General features: G+C 34.6%; 2 protein-coding genes across 9 annotated transcripts in view; one reads left to right on the forward strand and one right to left on the reverse strand.

The window, feature by feature from the left end:
- Nucleotides 1–3,655, forward strand: part of LOC125049131 (ceramide transfer protein) — a 44,420-nt gene extending 40,765 nt beyond the window's left edge. Inside the window, exon 12 of the mRNA XM_047648255.1 lies at nucleotides 176–3,655. Coding sequence (XP_047504211.1) covers nucleotides 176–303 — 128 coding nt within the window. The 3' untranslated portion in view covers nucleotides 304–3,655. The remainder of the gene's footprint in view (nucleotides 1–175) is intronic.
- Nucleotides 3,656–4,904: 1,249 nt separating this feature from the next.
- Nucleotides 4,905–21,371, reverse strand: part of LOC125049077 (high affinity cAMP-specific and IBMX-insensitive 3',5'-cyclic phosphodiesterase 8) — a 134,844-nt gene continuing 118,377 nt past the window's right edge. For 5 of the 8 annotated variants that reach the window (XM_047648199.1, XM_047648214.1, XM_047648206.1 and 2 more), the window contains 13 exons: nucleotides 16,972–17,029; nucleotides 14,090–14,257; nucleotides 13,512–13,714; nucleotides 13,008–13,191; nucleotides 12,195–12,371; nucleotides 11,825–11,857; nucleotides 11,128–11,217; nucleotides 8,917–9,180; nucleotides 8,561–8,777; nucleotides 8,158–8,339; nucleotides 7,728–7,861; nucleotides 7,459–7,613; nucleotides 4,905–7,248 (listed from right to left, as the gene is read on the reverse strand). In XM_047648199.1, the coding sequence (XP_047504155.1) occupies nucleotides 7,091–7,248; nucleotides 7,459–7,613; nucleotides 7,728–7,861; nucleotides 8,158–8,339; nucleotides 8,561–8,777; nucleotides 8,917–9,180; nucleotides 11,128–11,217; nucleotides 11,825–11,857; nucleotides 12,195–12,371; nucleotides 13,008–13,191; nucleotides 13,512–13,714; nucleotides 14,090–14,257; nucleotides 16,972–17,029 (2,023 nt within the window). In that variant the 3' untranslated portion in view covers nucleotides 4,905–7,090. The remainder of the gene's footprint in view (nucleotides 7,249–7,458; nucleotides 7,614–7,727; nucleotides 7,862–8,157; nucleotides 8,340–8,560; nucleotides 8,778–8,916; nucleotides 9,181–11,127; nucleotides 11,218–11,824; nucleotides 11,858–12,194; nucleotides 12,372–13,007; nucleotides 13,192–13,511; nucleotides 13,715–14,089; nucleotides 14,258–16,971; nucleotides 17,030–21,371) is intronic. The other 3 variants (XM_047648173.1, XM_047648191.1, XM_047648183.1) reach the window with 3 other exon arrangements.

Below are 21,371 nucleotides of genomic sequence, written 5' to 3' on the forward strand. Positions count from 1 at the left end.
CGACCTCAGAGATGAGAGTCGCCCGCTGAAGCCACTAGGCCGACACTGCTTCTTATTGGACGAATTTAAGCACTAAAGAATTATTTTAACGTTTTCGATGAATGAATGTATTTGTTTTATAATTATTTTTTTTTTTTTATCTTCAACTAATATTTATTTGATTTTTCCTTTTCAGTAAACCCCGGCGGTTGGGCGCCGGCTGGGGCCTTGCGAGCGATCTACAAACGTGAATATCCGAAATTCCTTAAACGATTCACGAACTACGTGGTCGAGCAATGTCGGGATAAACCCTTAGCTATCTAAAAATATATAAAGAAGTCTGTTGGGATATCGTTTGTACCGTATTGGTTAAAATCAATATATTTATTGTTTTTGTGTCTGGACACACTGAAGCCAGGGTCAAAACTATTAACTACTAAAAATACTCTAACTGAAATAGTCCACATAAAATATTTTAAATTTACGCATTACCTATTCCAGCACTAGAAGATTATGACGCGGTTAGGCGAACGAGGCCTTATTTTGATTGTTAGATCTCATAACTTCCTAATTTAATTGTTTGTCAAAGTCAAAGATATCTATGTATGTATGTCAAATTTCGTAAACACAGTGGGAGCAAATACACGATTATGTCGAAATTATTTACTATTGTAAGTTGTCAAAGTGATTGAGATGTTACTCTCTTCAGTCTTTCGACCGTAATAATATTTTTATTTGTTTTTGTTTAGTGCCTTTATAAACGCGTACGCGTACACGCGCTCTTAGAGCCGAGAAACGTGTACGCACAACTGCTTTATAATTTGCACTCATCGCCTAGAAGTCATCAGTATGATCCGACCGTCTCTGCTAGTTTATAATTTTGGATATAATTATATCAGGTCACGGCGCAGTATCTAAATCTCTTTGATGAATAATAATTTTTCAGTATTTTTGAAAGTTAAGTATGCTATACTTGAAAATACTGTATATAGTGAAAAGCAATAGATCTGTAATCTATGTAAAGTAAACTGTATAATGTAATATATGTCTGATATGTATAAATCCAAACAAATATCCTAGGACATATTTACGTTTTAAATGATTATTATACGTTAGGACTAAAATATAATATAAATGTATTTATAAGATGTATGGGGGTTGTCCTGTTGTCGTTTGAGATATGTTTATTGCGGCCCTTTGCCCATTTGCCCATTTGCCCATTTGCCTCGAGGCTTATTGGAGTTAGCTAACTGTCGATTTCGAATGTTATCTTTTGCTGTTGGAACCTAAGTTGGAAATTGTCAGGATTTTTGTTAAATTTGTCACGTGACACGAGAATTGTCTAAGTCTGCTCATTTAATTGTCAATGCACGAAAACCAATGCCCGTCACTGGGTATTGGAATCGTCTGAGTTCCTGATATCACAATAGTAGTTTAAAATGGCGGATTTTAGATAATTTACTTAAGCTTGAGAAAAAGTTCGACAAAACGCTAAGCAAAACTGTATACGACTGAGATTAGGTCACGCTTTGTCACGTGACGGTTTTCATACAAATTTGTCACGCCTCCTGAAATGTGATTTTGTCTCTGCCCCTGGGCTAGGTTCGGAAGTTTTTATCTGTCGGTCGTAAATTGTCAAATGCCAAAAATACAAACTGTCACCCATGGTAACTTTGACTAATTAAAATAGACTCGGCCGTCACACAGGCGACATAATAGCCAATATATTCGATAGATTTAAGGAATTCAGGCACAGACTATTTCCGCCATGTGCATTAACTGAATTAAAATAATGAAAGATTTATTTTTTATGCTCAATTTTTCTGACGCGAATTAAATATCGATAAGTGTAATTTGATAAAGTCGATGGATCGTATCGGAATTTTAAGTAAACATTTAATCGTAACCGCGTTTCACTGGCGCTGTCTCGTTTTACTAACCGGTGAGTGTAAGGGTCAGCAATATAGTGAGTTAGGACTTGTTTTCCAGTTTGCTACTCTGACCATCTATAAGTTCACGTTTATTGAGCAAATATTTATTTAAAGCCAAAAGCTGGGCACATATTTTAAGCCTCATTCATTTTTATTATTGTAAAGCAGTGTTGGCTTGAATGTGCGCATTTAACATTAGCTGGTACGTTGAAAAGGTCTAAATATAGAACTCTGAGGCCAAGACCTAAGCGCCACTTTTATTATCTTATTTTAGTACGTTAAGGAATTTCCATTTATATTATTAAAAAAAAAGAACATTTTGCGACCCTTAGTAAAGTTAAGATTTGATTAGATTTTTATATTTTACACGACTCGACTTCCTCAGACTACATTTATCGTTACGTGAAGTACTTATTTTGTTTGGGCACAGACGATAAAAATCATGTTAGACTATTATTTTTTAACTTGACGTTTATTTTATTAACATTGAGCTTCCGCAAATTTCATTCCAAATATTTTATGTACAGATTTCCTTAACAGGTATGCTAACTGTTTGCTAAAACGAGCCGTTTAAGTGTCCAGTAAATTAATTCTTTGGTTAGATTTCTTTGACGGATAGATTATATATGGATCGAGCTTTGTCAACGTATTTGTCATATTTGCAAATGAATGACTGTATAGGATTAGCATAGCGGTTTTGGGATTTGGTGAAACAGATCGAATTGATGCCATAACGGAATTATCGTGAGTACAAAGGGACCTATTTGTTGTTACACTTTCCGTATTCTGGATTCACCGTTATTTAGTTTAGATATTTTAATATTATATATAATTGATTGTGTTAGAGTTGTGTGAAGAATAACCCCCCTTTTTGAGAAATATATCCTTATTGCAGCCTTTCAACTAAAGCGTGTCTCTTTTAATAAATCGTGAACACAATTTGACAGAAAGGGACTAGCACTTTAGTTAAAAGGGTGCTATTGGGCGGTTTTTTGATTTTTTTAAATAAAGGTTCTTATATATTTTCAATAAATGTAGTCGGATTATAATATTATTTAAAAAAAAACACGGTTTTTAACTCGTTTTTCTGAATTTGGTTATGCGTCCTTATGAATTGTCATTTTCAAGTTATGTCCGTGTCGATGTCTTTGTCAATGTCAAGTTTTATGACAATTTGTTTTTAAATTGTTTAATATTATCTGTACGTTACTACGTTGGAAAAATCCATTTTTGTTTTTATGTTTTTGATTTTCAATTATAAAACCAAACAACATACATAGCCATCTTCAGACAACTCTAACACATTTTTCCATGACGTGATTGGATGGATATTTTCAATTATGTCAAAGAATATGAATTTTGTGTATATCGAAATCGGGATTAAATTGCATTTAATCTGATTACTGGAATGTCTACTATCACAAAATACATCCCCGTTTTTGTATGGTGGTTAAGTTTGATTACTTGTAAGGACAGACTCAGCGCGAATTAAAAGAATTTGAAAGACCAAATATGACTTCCATGTGTCAAAAACACATGGAAGTCATATTTGGTCTTGTCTCAAGTTTGAATTTTTACAGTAGGGGCGGATGCTTGGGTAAAGATTATTGTTAGGTAACCCGCCTTTGTAAAATAGAGATATTACCAGAACGTTAAAATATTTAAATGGCGGGAGGTCTATTTTGTGATAGGTTTTGAGAATGTTTTTTTTAATAATTGTTTATATTAAAATGTTTTATCATTTATATATTGTTTTATTTAATCTATGTCATGCAATGTCAATGCACAGATCTCCGATGCTATAAGTGGCAGCCTGTTGAGGGCGTATATATATAATATTAGTTAAAAATAAAACACAATAAATGGTTTAATTTTATTGACAACACATAACAATGTCATTTATAATGGGATAAACATGTAATCATTTTCAAACAGAGCCAGAAATTGGTTTCCAAAAATTTCAGTTGAATTTGATGAATCTACGGTTTGGAGTTCTATAGTCCCGACAAACACTAGGATTCACATTTAGATTTAAACACCAAACAGAACAGTGGGCTTACCCTGTAAGTGTATAGCATTTTTTCTATGGATAATACACACATTTAATTTCGTTAAATTGCACACATTGTAGGAAATGGCATTTTGTTGAGCGTTACTTCGTGTCAATTATTAGATTCATAGGAAATCGCTTTAGTTCTTACAGAGTAGCCCCGCTGTTCTACACATAAAAGCCATTGTAACGTTAAACACTTGTACATATTTGTGGAACTTAGGGTCGATTCGACCAAACTTCAATTTATACACGAGTAACTATACCAAGAATAATCTATTCCATGATTTTAATCTCGAGTAAATCCATAGTCGTTTGTCCACGTAATCGATAGTATAATTGTGCTAGGAATAACAATACGCGAATAGCAAGAGAATGGTGAACGAAAATAAAACTCGGCAAATAAATGTTGTTCTACAACGGGATAGTGTAAGAGCATACATCATGTCAACTCGATTTTGCCGTATTATAGTGTGAAAAAGTAGCTTTTAACAGGTGTCAAACGACAACAAAAAGTTTTTATTTCTTGTTTGTTTGAGGCTTTCGTCTAAAAAGGAACTTCTGTTGAGCCCAGTTGAATTTCATTCTAATAATATAGAAAATAAAAAATCTAAAAACAAATAAATAAGTAATAAATTGTTTAAACGTTTCATTATACAATGCTAGACTATTAATTTAGTGCGTTGCGTTGACTTGAAATTAAAACACAGAATACATATTTGTGAAATGACAGAAATCAGCTGATTGAACTGACTGACGCCATTAAATTATTCTAGGAATAGCTGTTATTCCGTGCGAAAAAGCGGTATAGTAGCAATTCCCGAATAAGACCACTATTCTTAGAATTTGTAGTTGGTAAAACGTAAAATTGATTTACTCTCGATTAACTGACGATTTATTCTAAGATTAAGATTTACTCTTGTTTGGTCGAATCGACCCTTAGTAGTATAAATTACATAGTCCTTCAGATGTTTTGATTGCTATTCAATGAGATAATATTAACAGATTTATTAGTACAAATAGTTTTTCTATAAGTAACACTGTTTTCACAATGCTTGGGACCAGCCCTTTCAACTATACATCAAAATTACGATACTTATTGTGCAGCACTCCCAAGTATGCTTGGGATTAGGAGAAAAACAAAGGAAGAATGCAGAAGTAGCCATTCATTTGACTAGCAACTCGGCGACGCAGTATAAGAAATGTAAACATAGCTAGTGTCGCCAGTACTTGGAAATATTGCCGAAGAATACAATTTGGGCAATACTCCAAAAACGAAAAGAAATAAACCAAAAATGCCCATTAATTAGCTATAAATCCAAAATGATTTTGATTAGAAGACAAGTTTCGATTTGAGCTACTTAGCAAATAATATGTATTTATCTCTAAAATGTGCTTTGTTAGTATACGAAAACGGTTAAATATATTTTTATCAATAACACACAGTCATATTATGAGATTGAACACCATATTCTACTTAATAAGTTGCAAGAATTGTTTACAATAATCGAAAAGGCAAAATGTAATTACAACATCTATCAATTAACATTAGACCGTTTATATTGACATTGAGCACGAGAAAGCGTCATATTCAATAATTAATTTAAACATTAAACCTATTGTAAAATTACCAGCGTCATATAGACGAATACAATCTACATTTAGTACAAGTTAGCCTTATTCGAAAATACTTAAATGAAAAAGGTCCAAGCGACGTTAATCTTTATAAATTATGTTAACATTCAATATATTCTACGTAAGTATAAAATACATGTATATAAGGAATGAAAGAAAGCATCCTTTATTAGAAAAATTCTGTTCAAAACGTTCGAAAAATTTTGAATTTTGATATGACCAGACCGAGATTGGTAAATGTTATAAAATATTGTATAAAAATAGGAATATTCTCAAAGCTCAAGTATATGTGGACCAATTTGACATGAATCTAAAGTGTCTGCTTCTTGTCATGGTTCGCAGGGATGAATTACAAGTCACAGAAATGTTGCCAACAACAAATATGGCACTGCTGTCACGGTTATATTATCTAAACAACAATACCCGTCTAAATGGCAACCGTACATCGAATACAATATTTCAATGATACAAGGATAAAAAGACAAATGTGTTATTAACTAAAGTTGTGTTGTCAACCGAATAAATATTTTGTGTTAGCCCAAATACACACAGAGAAAAGTACCTATGTAATTGTGTGTTAATTCAGTTGTCTAATAATATCCAAAATTAATTATTTAATTCTAATCAGTAGTTTCTTTAGCATGTTTAGGCAAACAAATAAACACTGCATAAGAATAGATTAAAAGTTGGATAAATGTTAAACAAAGTTATATTTTTGTGGCTTTAGTCTTGATAACACATCTCCCAGTTTATTCCTGTATCATTGTCCCTAATATTAAAGACAACATCGAAAAATAAAACCGATTCGTGACAAACATACGGGATTAACACTAAGTAGATAGTAACATTTGAACTATACTAACACGGATATAAGTATATAAAATAAGCGTATTTCCGGACATCCGTAGGTTATGTCCGTTTCAGACTTTTTACGTAAACATTCACATTCAATGCAAATGCAGAAAAGTCGCTCCCCTTGTACGAGTACTTTGGCATATTTCGTACATTTGTTTATCTAGTAGAAGTAGTCTATTTTTTGGCCCCGATTTGGAAATTCATTGGAGAAAGATGATTGTGAGTGAGAGCTAGGCGAACAGTATAGTGACACTGAAATCTGTTTTAATAAGTAAAGTTTATTTGTTTTAAAAAGACGGTTATTAAGTTAAAACAATGTAGTAAGACTGTTAAAAGTAATTTATATTTAATTAAAAAATATAATGAATGCTGGCTAAGTTTCAAAAATTGTCTTTACTTTAATTATAATTTTAGAAAGGAGTCTAGAAGATGTAATTAATCGGGACCTGTTTATCGAGTAATGAAGGAAGAAAGTGGATGACTGAACTTTAATCCAATTTAAATTGCAACAGCACATTGCTTTTAACCCCCCCCCAGGGTTTTTAGACAAAAGCCGCTTGTGACAAAACGGGGCTTTAGAGTCCATCTTGGGGCTAAATGGCCGACATGGTTGTTTAGTTAATTAAATTTAAATATATTTTTACTCTTCGGCAGTGGGCTGTGAGGTGGAAGGAGGCAAAGCTTGTCTTTGAGCGCGTTTAACATCAGCGATGGTGGTGACACCGGCTTCGTCCAACTCCCGCCAGCGTTGGTGGTTGTTGCGGGCATGCGTCACCAATTCTGGCATGTCGATGAAGGCTGCAAGATTAAAATTCAAAGTCAACTATGAGTGAGATCTAACACTCGCACCAAAACTAAAACTAGCTAGCTTTTGCAGATGTCATTTTGATTTTCGATGCTGGGCACACTTGTAATACACAATATTTTTGTGTCTTACTTGCTCTAAACATCAATATCGTATAGTGCATCTCTCTTACTCTTATAAGTAGTCATTAGTAAAAGACTCACCAGACCATGCCTCCATCATGTCAATAATAATATAGTCTATGAATCCGATCTGAGAGCGCGGGATGGAGCAACTGGCGCGATCAAACATAGGCATAACCACTGGGAGCTCTTTCGCCTTCTCCTCGTCTGTTTGGAGGAAGTACTCCTCTGCTATCCTGGAATGAGTAACCGACATATTAGGGAGTAGTAATTTTAAGTAAACTGAATATTAGGATTTTTGTAAACCAACATCTGACGTACAGACATTAAACATAAAAATTGTGACTTACCTTCTGGCCCATTCGAACGCAAACTTTTGAGGTCGCGAGGCATTAGATACGTCCGCGCATTTGATCATCATCCTCTTCACCAAGATCACGTTTTCCTGTGACGTCAGAGCCGTTGTGTCCAATGATAGTGGTTCCTGAAATTTACAGGCAACGTTAAAATATTTGATTTGACAAATGCTTTCTTTAGAAATCAGTTTCAGACAATTTCCGAAGGAGTAGGCAGAGCCGCAGATCTTGCTACGCCCCTGACATACCACTCTCGCTTCATCCACTTTCATGACATTAACCATACATGCTCATCGGTTATGGGTACTTTTGATTTGTCCCTTCTCTAGTACCGCCTGGAATACTTAAGAAGGGCAAGGGAACAGAAGGAAAGACGCACAGTAGATTAAAAAGAATAGGATAATAATGACAATCTAATACTTACGTCAGTGTGCATTCCGTCCTCTTTGCTACCAGTGCTCTTCGCGTAGAAGACGTTGACAAACTTGGCCAAGTGCTCAAAGTGCTTGGTCATCTCCGTGGCCAAAATCATGTCGATGACGTTGTGCCGTACTGACTTGAACGTGTCACGGTCGAGATTCTTGAATATGTTCACGCGATCGTCATCTAGTTATTAATGTACAAGTTTTCAATTTCACAGGAAGAGATCACGAATTAACACTTCAAGTTTCAATTTTAATTTAAAACGTTTTTGATTGGATAAATATGATAAAAATTGATGTAGACCTTTTACATGAAACTAACCACATATTTATTAACTGCAATAAGATATTATTTGCAATAGATCGACAGTAACCTTAAATCAAAACACACAACAAAGAACTTACTAAGAGTGAGTTTAAAAGTAAGAGCAGCATGATGAGACTCAAGCACGGCGACGTCATTGTAGAGTATGGCGAGCGAATGGCGAGCGTTGCAGAGAAAGGCTGATGAGGTCCCAGGATGGTCGATGTCGTGGGCTGCTGCAGAGATCAGAGCAGCTGCGGCTTCGAGAGGTTCCAGGAGGTTCTTTAGGCGGTCCTTCTCTATGAAGCATGCCACGGCCTGGAATATAAAATGTAATTGTGTCCTATAGCAAAAATCGCCACATATTAAAATAACTTCTATGTTCACATTTCAATTCTGATTGTTATGAACATTAAGAAGTAGTCTTTGTAAAAGCAAGCTAAATATTTGAACCCACCTGCAAGACATCTGCAGCATGTGTAGAGTTATGGTACGTATTAACTGCGTGGTAATTTGTCTCAATGATTGTCAGCCAATGAAGCAGCGTCCTCTCGTCGCATTCGAGAGCTGCGCAGATGTCGAACCTTCCTCCCATCAAGGTCAGGCCAAGATGCGTCAACGGCCTTCCACGGGTCAAATCTTCTAAATGGAATATCTCAAAGTCCCAACATAAGGCTGTATCTAGGATCTCCCTGAGTTGTCCTGATGTCTGTAACGATTGCTTTAAGAATTATTAGATCGATTGGTATCTGATGTTTTATGATATTTTGATGTTATATGAATTTTGCACGATAGGCAAACAACCAAGAGAGATGACATTGCTTATGATGCTTTTGAACTATATTTTCTCTTATTCATAAACCTACCCTCGACTTAAAAAATATGATATTACACCTTTCAAATTAATAAAACAACAATACGACAAAATCGAAGTACATTTATGAAAAGAGTGGGTTAACTAGACTATTAAAAACTTGGCGATCAAAAAGAGTGGCGGAGAGTTTATTGCCAGTTCTTCTCTTGATTTGAGAACTGGCAGTAAATGTAAAATTCTTATATAAATAAGAAGCATTTCATATTATTTTTTGGACGTTCATAAGTGTACCCGTACATTGTGTTACCTATATGAATAAATGATTTTGAATTAGGCTATGTTCACATGTAACGCGCGTTAACGCGCGTCAACGCGCGATCAAATTTGAAGAGAGTTCAGATGATGAGCGCTAATGCGCGTTGCGAGAGTATTCGTCAGTCTAGTTCGGTAGAACGTAGAAAATGGACGTAGAAGAGGCTATTATTTTGTGGTTAAATTATAAAGAAAAATACAGAAAAAGAAAACGACCATATTTTATTTTTTTATATTTTTTCCCTTTACCATATTTTTCTTTTTATCAGTGTCATTTCCATCGCAAAAAATTAGTACCATTTCTTCGCAAGCACGTCGTTTCAAAATTTTGTTTTTATAGGATTCCGACATTGATATACAAAAAACCCAAGATGCACAGTCTCGAATAAAAGTAACGCTTGAAAGTGTCCCGAAACACTATTTCTGTCCCTTTCTATAACAGTATGTCTATAACAGTATGTCTATAACAGTATATGTTACAAGCATATATTATTGCAAAATCAACCTTACGCGAATTGCTTAAAGTTGTTATTACAACGCAGTGTATACGTACTTAAAGCAATAAAATTTTACGACCGACCGTGGTCGGTAGGACAAGGTATTTATTTATAAAAAAAAAAACACAAATAAATAACATCGACTCCACTTATTAGACGCGAGACTATTTGAAATGAGTGCACAATTTAGAATGTTGCGCTCATTTTTTGAGGACGTTTTTTAGACGTTGATTGTGCATCTTGGGTTTTTTAATATCAATGGATTCCGAACCTATATTCTAAATTGCTGGCCTTTTTTCTACTTCATCGATTAGTAAGTCGATGTGAATATCTTCAATTTCACTCATTTTAAAGGCGAAAACAAAATATAATTACGAAAATTAACAAAATTACACGCGATCGCAATAAAAGCGCGCGCTCAACTGAACTGAAAACGGACATTACATTAATATCAAAGCGCGCGTCAACGCGCGATCACCTGCGTCTAGAGACTTTTTCTCTGAGCGCCGCGTTAACGCTCGCTAACGCGCGTTAACGCGCGCTCATGTGAACAGTTGTATGAAAATACCACAATGTCTAGTCGCGCGATTTGAAAACTCGCGTCAAATCTTTGCCATCTGAACGTAGCCTAATACAACCTTCGGTATTATTTTGTTTATATGAATAAATACCCAAAAGTTTATATTTCTATTCCTATTCATGGGCGATGGGCTTGCCTTCTCGCGAATACAATCCCTACACTTTTGTTGCAGTGAGTGATGTATTTTACTACTATTGCAGAAATCTTCCAGTTGCGATCTGATGCTTCTTAAACTTTATATCGATTTGTTGCTCCAGGTCGCATCTGGAGGCTCCAAATACTGGACATTCTGTATTGAGATGCAATCGCAACGACATCAGAGCTACAGATATTAGATCTTATCGGAATCGGTTGAAAAAACGACGGGATCGCTTTCAGAACCTTCAGCACGGCGCGCGTGGAACTCCAAGTTTCTTGTGTCTATTCTAAGATTTATTTAGGGAATAACTAGGTTTCTTTAATTACCTTATGTTTTAAGTTGCTCCTATTGGTCTGCGACCTAATTACTGTTGAGTCATTGCTACTTCTTCGCGATGACAACACGTTGGATGTACCCTGAAACATCAATTGTACATAATAATTGACAAGTTATATAGACAACAACGAAAGAAAGAATAAGACAGAATGAATTTTACGAAACATTACGTGATGTAAAAATGTTGACTAATGTAAAAAATACTCTAATAAATACATAAAACTGTGTTAGTTATACAAATTCTTTCAACTGAACAGGAGTAACAATGAACGTAAGAAGTTTATGATTCCTATTTTTGCTAAAATAGAGGGCTGTTGAACAGAGATTGTTTTGATTCAAGGATATTTAAGGGTTGATTCGATATTAGACTCCAACATAGAAACATTTAGGGTTAATCTGCCAATTTTGATGCTTCAGAAATCTTTCCTAAACAGGGTTAGATATTACAGTTGATGTGAAAGAAGATTTGCTTGATTGTGATTGGTCTAAAGACCGATTGTCAACCATAATCAATAATAATCAATCAACACCATTGAGTTTAGTTTAAAATATAGATAATTAAAGATGGAAACAAAACAATCCCTGTCACAAAGAGTACAAGCAAAGTATCGGCGACAATCACGAGTTTTCTATGAAGAAGTCTAGAGACAGTCACAGAAGATGCTGTGATAATTTCAATCCTCCTACCATATAAATAAGGTTTGCGTTCACTTGCTCCCGCTATCCAGCCCCACCGGAACAAATAAAATATGTTAGTACATTGCAGTGTCAATAAAAAGCTTACATTGTTGCCAGTTTATATAAAGCCAAAATTAATCTACGGAGCTTGATTATTTATTTATAAAATAGCGTTGAGTTTCAAACTTCGACTTAGATATTACGCAGAATTTTATTTATAAACAACATATTATATCTAGTAGTCTAGTACAAGTCACAACGTTTTGACTTGCGGCTCGGATTTTTAGTCTTTTGAGTTTGTACGTCGTTGAAATTTTGGTCGATTTTTTAAAAAATGTTCTTACACGTCAATTATACCGTTATTCGACTATAAACTTACCGAAAGCAAAGCTCCAATGAGATCCGTGGCAATGGGGTCTTCTGCCCGCATTTTTGGGTCTTCTCTCATCTGAGGGGAGTACAGTTCTGAAGTCCTCAACATGTCAACTGCGCGCTCTATGCACGCCACTGTTGAGGGTGGAGCACCTTCTGTCGCGGTAGACAGAAGAGATATCACCTGGAATTAGTTATGACAATATATTTAAACATTTACAGGTTTCCTTTTTATAGCGAAACATAAATGCCGCCTCTAACCACACACTCACATACACCCACACACACTCACGCTTGTCACGCGTCGCGTATGCTGTTTAACATTACGAGAAAAATTGGATGTAAACAGTTTTAAAAAATGTAATTAAAAAAGTATATTATTTTGAAGAACTGGGAGTCCTAACACAGGTATTTTTTAAAGTATGTATTCCCAAATCTTACACATTGTAAAGCATATCTACTTATAATGAATAAACACATTTGTTTTTATACATCGATACTGATCGAAAACGAAAGTATTGGGGTTAAGAGATAAACAAATAAGGATTTAGTATAATTTATACCTTTGTTTTTAATTGACAGAACAACTGGGAAATATAATAAAAGGTCAAAACAGTAGTAAAAAGGAAAGAAAAATAAAATTAAATGATATGTATGTATGTATATTCAATGTGGATTCGAACCGCTAGATAACGCCACGATTGGAAAAATTAAGAGGACGCCTTCGTCGAAGGACAAGCTGTAATTAAATAAATAATTGTTTACATTTACATTAAATTAAGCTTGTAAACCAGCAATAAAGGCTTCTTTTTTTTATTACCTTTGTTATAGGAGCTTCTAAAGGCAGGCCTTGAAGTTTAGCCAGCGATGTACGTCTTAAACCATCCGACGCCACAGATCGTACATCGAGAGATCCACGTCTGATGGAGTGCAGTGAACCACGGCCTCGCTCGACTTCCGGTATGTTACTGGGTTCGCAGACGAAAACTATGTGAGATGTACTTCTGTAATAGAAATAGTAGAAAATCATCGTATATTGAATCTCAATAAATATAAGCTCATTAAGTCGAAACCTTGTTAATAAATTTACGTTTATAACTGTTGAAAGTTTGTAATGAGTTTCAAGAAATACTTAAATAATCTTTCCAAGTACTGAAGGATATAATTCTTCTTTATGATAATTAATAATTGCTTTATTACTGAAAACAAACACTTCTTCAATATATAATGTCAGCGATTAAAAAACGTTTTATGTTCGACTATTGCAAGATGCAGATTTCAAGATGAAAAAGGGTATTTTTTTCTCAATCTTTAAAAAACCGACCGTGTCAGTGATACAGCAGCTCCTTTGCAGGCCAACAGAATGGGGTCCGGAGACGCCCTCCGCCTGAGCATAACAGGTGCGTCCCAGTCCCTAGCTCCACTAGTAGCCAGCCGTAGGCCTTCGCCTCCGATGGTTTCCGCAAAAGATCGCGGCCCTTCATCTGGCCTCCATCCGACGACCCGGCACCAAGACTTATTTGTGAGCTATAGAAATTTTAATTAAGAATTATAAATAACAATCCAATGTGAATGTAGTTAACTCTTTTTCAGTGTGTCATTTCTAAAACAAAACAATGTATTTTGATTTATTATCTAAGGAACATTTTGTAATGAAAATAAATTTTTTTTTATAGAACAGGGGGCTAAGGGCAGTTAGCACGAGAAGATATTTCGTACTACGTAACCTAATGAAATTTAAATTTTCGGCAGCGCACTTGCGAGCCTTCTGGCAGTGCGAGTGTCCATGGGCGGCGTTATCACTAAACGTCAGGTGAGCCTCCTGCCCGTCTGCCTCCTGTAACAGTAAAAAAATCCATCTCATCGATATCAACAGCATGGATTACAAAACATGAAACTCACAAGCACCCTCTGCTGGTCATCAGTGACGGCAACGAGGTCCCTGCAGCGATCTGCAGCAGCTGCGAGAGCAGTGACGGCGGCGACCTGCGCACGCGCACTTGCCGCTGCTGACCGAGCTTGCAGTACTTCAGCGCACCACGCGGTTGACCCTAGTGTTTCAACCATTACCTGAAATTAAACAAATGACTTAAAGCACGTACCATTTTGTCGTTATTACTTTAAAGTAATAAATCCGAAAAACAATAAGCTAAAGTTATTTATGAATGGTGAAGATGAAAAGAGCACCTAATTTCGTCTACGCGAGTATCAGCCATTTACAAGTAAAAGAAAAATAATTTTTAAACACGTTTAATTTTTATCAGAGCAGTGGCTTCAACGTGCGACTCTCATACCTGAGGTCGTACATTCGATCCCCGGCTGTGCACCAATGGACATTCTTTCTATGTGCGCATTTAACATTTGTTCGAAGGGTGAAGGAAAACATCGTGTACTCACGAAATGTTGTCATGGTTTGTGTGTGTCAGGCACTGGAGGCCGATTACCTACTTGCCTATTAGATGTAAAAAATTATCATGCAACTAATTCAGAAATCTGAGGCCAAGACGTAAAGAGGTTGTAGTGCCACTGATTTTTAAAAAAAAATATTATCACAATTTAATACAGTCAACGCGTGACGAAACTTGCTAAAGCCCGCGTTACGCCGGTTTCATATTTAAAATCTAGTCTAATAAAATACAGTTTCTTTAATAGAAGTGAGTTTTGACAATATTGTAATTCACTTAGAAATTTTGTTTAAATTTATGAGTTTAAGTTTCTAAGGAAATTGACAAGGAAAGCATCGTATTACATCTTTGATTGTAACTCAATTTGAACGACAAAGTTAAGGGACCCACAAAGGAACTTTAAACTTTACTTAGAGGGCTCTTCATGCAAAATTAACTTGTCTTACCAGTTCACACCTTCACTAATTGACTTATTTAATTCAGTGCCGAAAGGAACTCCCCAATATGTCTGAAGTATGGGCAGAATATTTCAGCATTGATAAATTGTAAGTGGGTGATCAATTTATAGAAAAGAAGGAAAAATATACGAGCTGATATGATAGACAAATTTGCAAGACATAATTATGTGTGGCAGAATATGGGAAGTTTACATTTGTACTCATATTTTTGTTCCATAATCTTAAAAATAAATGATTATTAAGAATATGGAACAAAAACATAAAATTCGACCTACACGCAAACAGAAAAGTCTGCGGTCCCCCCCAGTAGACAATTAATAATTTTTAATTCAATATAGGCCGGGAGATAGTGACACAAAATAGTGGGTCATTTGTACCAGTATGGCGGTTCTTCAGGGGTCTTATTACGCAATGAAAAAAAGAAAAATGATGGTCATAGCGCTGGTACCGGCGGCCCAATCGCATCGGCGTTAGTCGAACTCGTCGGATTAATTAGGGTGTCAAACGATTTGTTCCATAATAGTTCTAGTATTTTCCGATAGTCCATAAAAAATAAGAGGCGGCAGTGTTATGCCATACTTCTCCGGTGTGACAGACAGCCCGCCATACCGACGCGAATGCGTTAATTATCCTAATAATATCTTCCTTACTCCGCATATGTGAAGAAGCTCTATTTTATATACAACAATAACTTAATGAAATCTGATCTTAGTTAATGCAAGGACATTATTACTTTTATAATGTAAGTTTAATTAACGACAAAGGATTTACTTAAGGCTTTGAACAATAGCCATTATCTCGAACAAGAAACTTCAAATAATAGAGAGACAGAAGCTAATCATATAACAAGCAACAATACACGTCAACCTTGTCATTTTATTCTGGTTCAATGCCGTTTTGATTTTTCCTATCTTTTGTGCTCGAGAAAAAGCTTATTAGTTTTGTATTGTATTACAGAATGGCGACTAGGTAGCTTCGAACGGGAGATAAGAGTAATATGACATAACGTCTTTAAATATTCCTTTTAAAAGATTTAAACTTTGATTACTCATCAGTTCTGTACAATACATATGAGTAAGATTCGTTCGATTAGTCCAAAAGTTTTCGTAGCGCACTGTATGACTTTTTCAACTTATTTTTACGCTAATAATCTATCACATAAAAGAAAAAGATTTGTACTTTTATCGAATAAACACATATATAATTAGCTTATACAATTTATTTTTATTTTAACCATCTGCAACAACCTCATGGCTTTTATCAGATTTAGCTCGGCTTATAGTATAGAAAAAGTATCACATATTACATACACAAGTGTACATTGTGTTACCTACGTGAATAAATGATTTTTGAATTTGAATTTGAATTTCTTAAATTAATTTATGACATTAAATTGTATATACAAAAACGAAAATGCCGAATTTAAACCGGTAAAACCGGTAAAATGGTAAAAATAAAAAAGGACAATCTGTAGTTACTTAAACATTACGTAGCCCTTACGTAGACGTAGCAATCGGCGTATCATTTCCGCCTTCACAAGATTTGGGTTCGCCCGACTTTCGTAGCGGTATAGCAAAATGTAGCTTAGCTTTTTGCCTTTTTATAATTATATGCGTTATTTTAGTACTAAAAAATTTTATTTTCTCGTAAAGTAAGTTTTAACATAAGCGATAGTTTGTAATAAAAACTTAATTTATAAAATACTCTTTTTAGATTATCTACTTATTGTAGTATACAGAGGTTATATGTTTTAACTTTTTCTCAAAAAACAGTTTGAAACATATACCGTGTACCACTGGCTAATTGATATCTAGTTACTTAAAACACAGGTACTCCCTAGCGATAAATGAATTTTGTCTCACCCTATTTGTCATCAATAAAGGTTTTATTATTATTATTACGATAATGTTATGTTACTTACTCTGTTGAAGCCTGCTTCCAAATATGGTAGAACAGCAAAGTCATCCTTTAGGTATGCACTGTAACAATATTCACTCATTTATTTATCAGGAAACAGTTCCATATAATAGAAACAGAAAGAAGACAAATTAAAGTTAGGGTATTGGATGTATCTTACAGTTTCACATAAAAAAACTTGTAGTATTTTTCCGTGTAAATTTGTGCACGGTGGGGATCGAACCTACGACGTCAGGGATGAGAGTCGCACGCTGGAACCACTAGGCCAACACGGCACTAATTTAAAATATATAATTGTAATTATCGCGTGTTAGTTCGGTATATCTTTAGCATTTAATAAAATAAGTAATATATAATAAACATAGTATATTTATGTCATTAATTTAATCGTATGTAAAACGTGGACTTAATTACCGTACCGTACCATATTTATTAACATAGTTACGATGTATTTTGTATGCAAAAATGATATAAATTAATACTGTTTTAGAATCACGTTAATTATTTCTGTATTTATAAGTATATAATTATTATATTAAACTAGACTCCTGCTATGTATAATAATTCTATCTAGCTATAGATATCGATGAAAGCTGATAAGATACAGACACTACCTACATAAAAGCAAAGGATCTGATATTTAATATACAATTGTTTTAATAATATTTGATCAAAGAAAATTCATTAATTGGAATAATTACAGAAATACGTAGAAAACTTTTGTCATTAAAATTAATATTTGTATTCAAATTTTGTTAATTATAAGTTTGTTAAATGAGACTTATTGAATATAATAGTATTATTTATACACAAATATAATAATTATAATTGTATATATACCTAAAACAAGTATTTATTTATTTTTTCTTCTGTGCGTATTTGCAATCTGCCCTAAGGCTATGAGAGAATCTGTTCTGTGGTGCTGTCAAGTGGTTTAGCTTCCCATTGGAAGCATCTACTTATCTGCTGCCTAGAGCTACAGCCAGTCTCATAGATCTTGAATATGGTAACATTTTAGTCATCTCAAATACTGTTAATTAAGTTTTGGAAATAAAGACTATTGCTATCGATTTATAATGTTACATAGTAAAATCTAGTATCCAAGGTATATGTAGTCAGATCTCATGATTGTTTAATAGGAGTTATAGCTACGAGCTTAACGCTAACCAAACAAAACATACCCCCATTTGGAGTTAATTAGTGCAGTAACTCGATCCCAACTATAAAGGCAAGCTCCCTTCTACCTTATGTATGATGCCTTAACACCTTGAACATTGACATTTACATCTGTGTGTAAGGCTGTGTTTTCCTAACTAAATATATCACTGTATTTTAATTTATATGCAGTGGAATCTCTATAACTCGAATGTTCAGAGAAATGAAACAAAATCGAGTTAACGAGTTTTCGACTTAACAAGAACTTCAAGATGCTTTAACTCTGAAATTTCGACTTAAAGAGGCGCGATTCCTAAGTGTATTTTTCGATAGTATGCATTGAATGTCGACCACTCATTGGTCTAGTGGTTAGTACCCCTGACCGTGAATACATGGGTCCCGGGTTCGATCCCCGGCTGAGGCGAACATCGATGTGATGAGCATTTGGTGTTGTTCTTAGGTCTTGGGTGTTTAAATATGTATTTATATGTATATCTATCTATAATATGTATGTATATCCGTTGCCTAGTACCCATAACACAAGCTTCACCAGCTTAGCATGGGACTAGGTCAATTGGTGTGAATTGTCTTAAAAAAAAAAATGTATGGATTCATTGCACGTGTACGAGACAAAAACAATAGATGAGAAGCCCCGAACCCGAACATTCATTTTGGATTTTATTGCTATTAGTTCGGGGAATTCCAAGTAGTCAAGATGTCATTATATTTTACTAAGTACGACTTACGGAGTCTCCGTTTTAAAATAAGAGTTATAGAGTATAAATATGTATTATCAATAACTTCGTAGGGAAATAACATTTTGTCCGAGTTACAGTTACAGTTAAGTCTAAATAATTTTAGATACCGCGTATTTCAGCGGAAGGGAATGGCAATTTTTTTCAACTTACTGAAGTTCGAGATATAGAGATTCTGTTTGGTTTTGTTATAGATTGATTAAGTTTCTACTTTTTCCATTGATTTATCGAGGTCCATTAGTTGCAGAAATAGAACAGACAAATCTACACATTAAATAATAGTAATGCAGTTTATTTAAATTTTACTAATAATGTGATTCTCTCTGTTCTCTGAAACTCCAATATTAGATCGTATAAACATACTGGCAAGTATTCGTATACTTTTATTACTATTTTTGTGAATAGCTTTTCTAATATTTGGTAAACAGTATCGCGCCGTATTTGTATTGTATGTATTTTATACGAATAAGATTTTCTTCGTTGAATAAGTAACAGATGGTATATTCTCACAAATATTTTCGTACGATAATTTCAATAATCTTAATATGGGTATCTAAGGTTCAAAAATTATATAACCTAATATTGAAGTTAGCAAAAAGGTATATATTTACTAGAAATAATCTTCTATCGGATATTTATAATCCGAAAAAATACATAAAAGTATATAAACTGAAAGAGTGACGAGCACTCCACTCAAAATAATAGATTAAATAAATGTTAACTCTTTTGTTTCGACTGACTGTCTTAGGAGTTTTCAGGTTCACTTTCAAATTAGTAACTGGATGAGTTTAAAGGTAAGTATTCGATATGCATAAGACAACAGAAATTGATATAAGCTACACATACAACTTGAGAAAAAAGAACCAGTGGCGTAACAAACTTATTGGCCTGCGCCTCGATTTCTGTGTGTGTTTCGCGATGATTTATTTTTCTTAATAGCCGAGCTAATAATATTCGTTTTTAGGGTCTAAAGCATGCCACAACTAAGCGTTTTAAGGCAGTTTTAGCCACGCACCACCACTATATGGAACCAGATGCCCACAGAAGTATTTCCGAACCAATTCGACTTAAGGCTGGCACGCACTCCCGAGCCCTTTGGCATTAAGAGCACTCTCAAACCACGTGGTCAACACACTCTTTTTAAAAGGATGACGTTTTATTAAAAATAATTCTTAGGTAGAAAATTTACTAACCAAATTATATGAAGAATAGGTAAAATATCTACAAAAAGCAATAACGTCGAAAATGGTTGTAAGTAAATAAGCTCGAAATAGAAGTATTTATTCATTTTAATATATAAAAGGGTTTCGATCCACAAACATTTATCAAAGGAGCTCTGAATATTTTTGGCAGGGTCTTGTTCAAATATTTGGTAACAATGTGTCAAATACAGCAGCAGTGTTAATTACGTTAGAGTTTTGTGCCTGCGGTAATCATCCCTGAGGTCGTAGGTTTGAAACCCGGCTAAGCACCAATGGACTCTTTTCTCTCTATGTGGAAAGTAATCATTGTGATGAAGCCAGTGTGCCTTAAAAAATTACAGACTGGAATATTTCTGCGTAGTATCTCGTGAGACGCGTAACACGAATGATTATGATTATGATGTATCTAGTTAGTAAAAATATAAGAGATGGAAAAAGTCCCTGGAAACAATGGCATGCGTCAGGCACAGAAGTCTGACCACCTACTTGCCTATTAGAAACCTTATAAAGATAAACCTTAAACCGAAAACTTTAACCATACTTTCAAACATTATAACCATTAAGAATATCATTAGTTAAAGAGCGACCGGATAATAATGTTTCTATTTCCGGTACTAAGCCCCATTTATTGAAACAACTGGCATCAAACCCCATTTTAATAGACTAAGATAAGAAATAAAAAGTTAAACGCATTAATAACTTCTTCTCAAAATATCCAAATCACTGAAGTGAGATTCTCGTCTATTGATTGGTATAGATACTCGAATACCTAATGCACAAGTCTCCTAGCTTTGCGTTACCATTGTGGAAATTTTAAAGGCTTATAAATTTATATTTCAACTTTCTGTCTGCAACCGCGCGGTAAGTTCATTTTATACTGCTGCTGCACAACTACTTTATGTAACCACCTGCCATTCTAGATACTTCTAAAGCGTTACGATTTAGGGGCCACTTGCAAACCTCGTGGTGCTGCGAGTGTCCATGGGCGGCGGTAAGCACTTAACTTTAAATCCGCTGTCCCATAAAAATACAAATCATTTAATTAAGAAAGAATTGAATAAGGCGTTTTACAAAATAATGCACTAGAGATATTTTAAGTTTCTATAAAAGTATATGCACGTTTAAAATGTCACCGTCTAGAATTTATTCATCGGTTCGTGCTACAATTGTAAAGATTAAAGGACCATGGGTTTGAAAGGACACAAGGAAATAAGGACAGGGTAGGGTCTAATGAATGGATCCTTGTCCTAAAAACGTGCTTCCGAAAGCAACAAAAGTAAATTTTCAAAACA

The sequence above is a fragment of the Pieris napi genome, chromosome 1 (assembly GCF_905475465.1).
Source record: "Pieris napi chromosome 1, ilPieNapi1.2, whole genome shotgun sequence".
In the NCBI taxonomy this organism is placed as follows: domain Eukaryota; kingdom Metazoa; phylum Arthropoda; class Insecta; order Lepidoptera; family Pieridae; genus Pieris; species Pieris napi.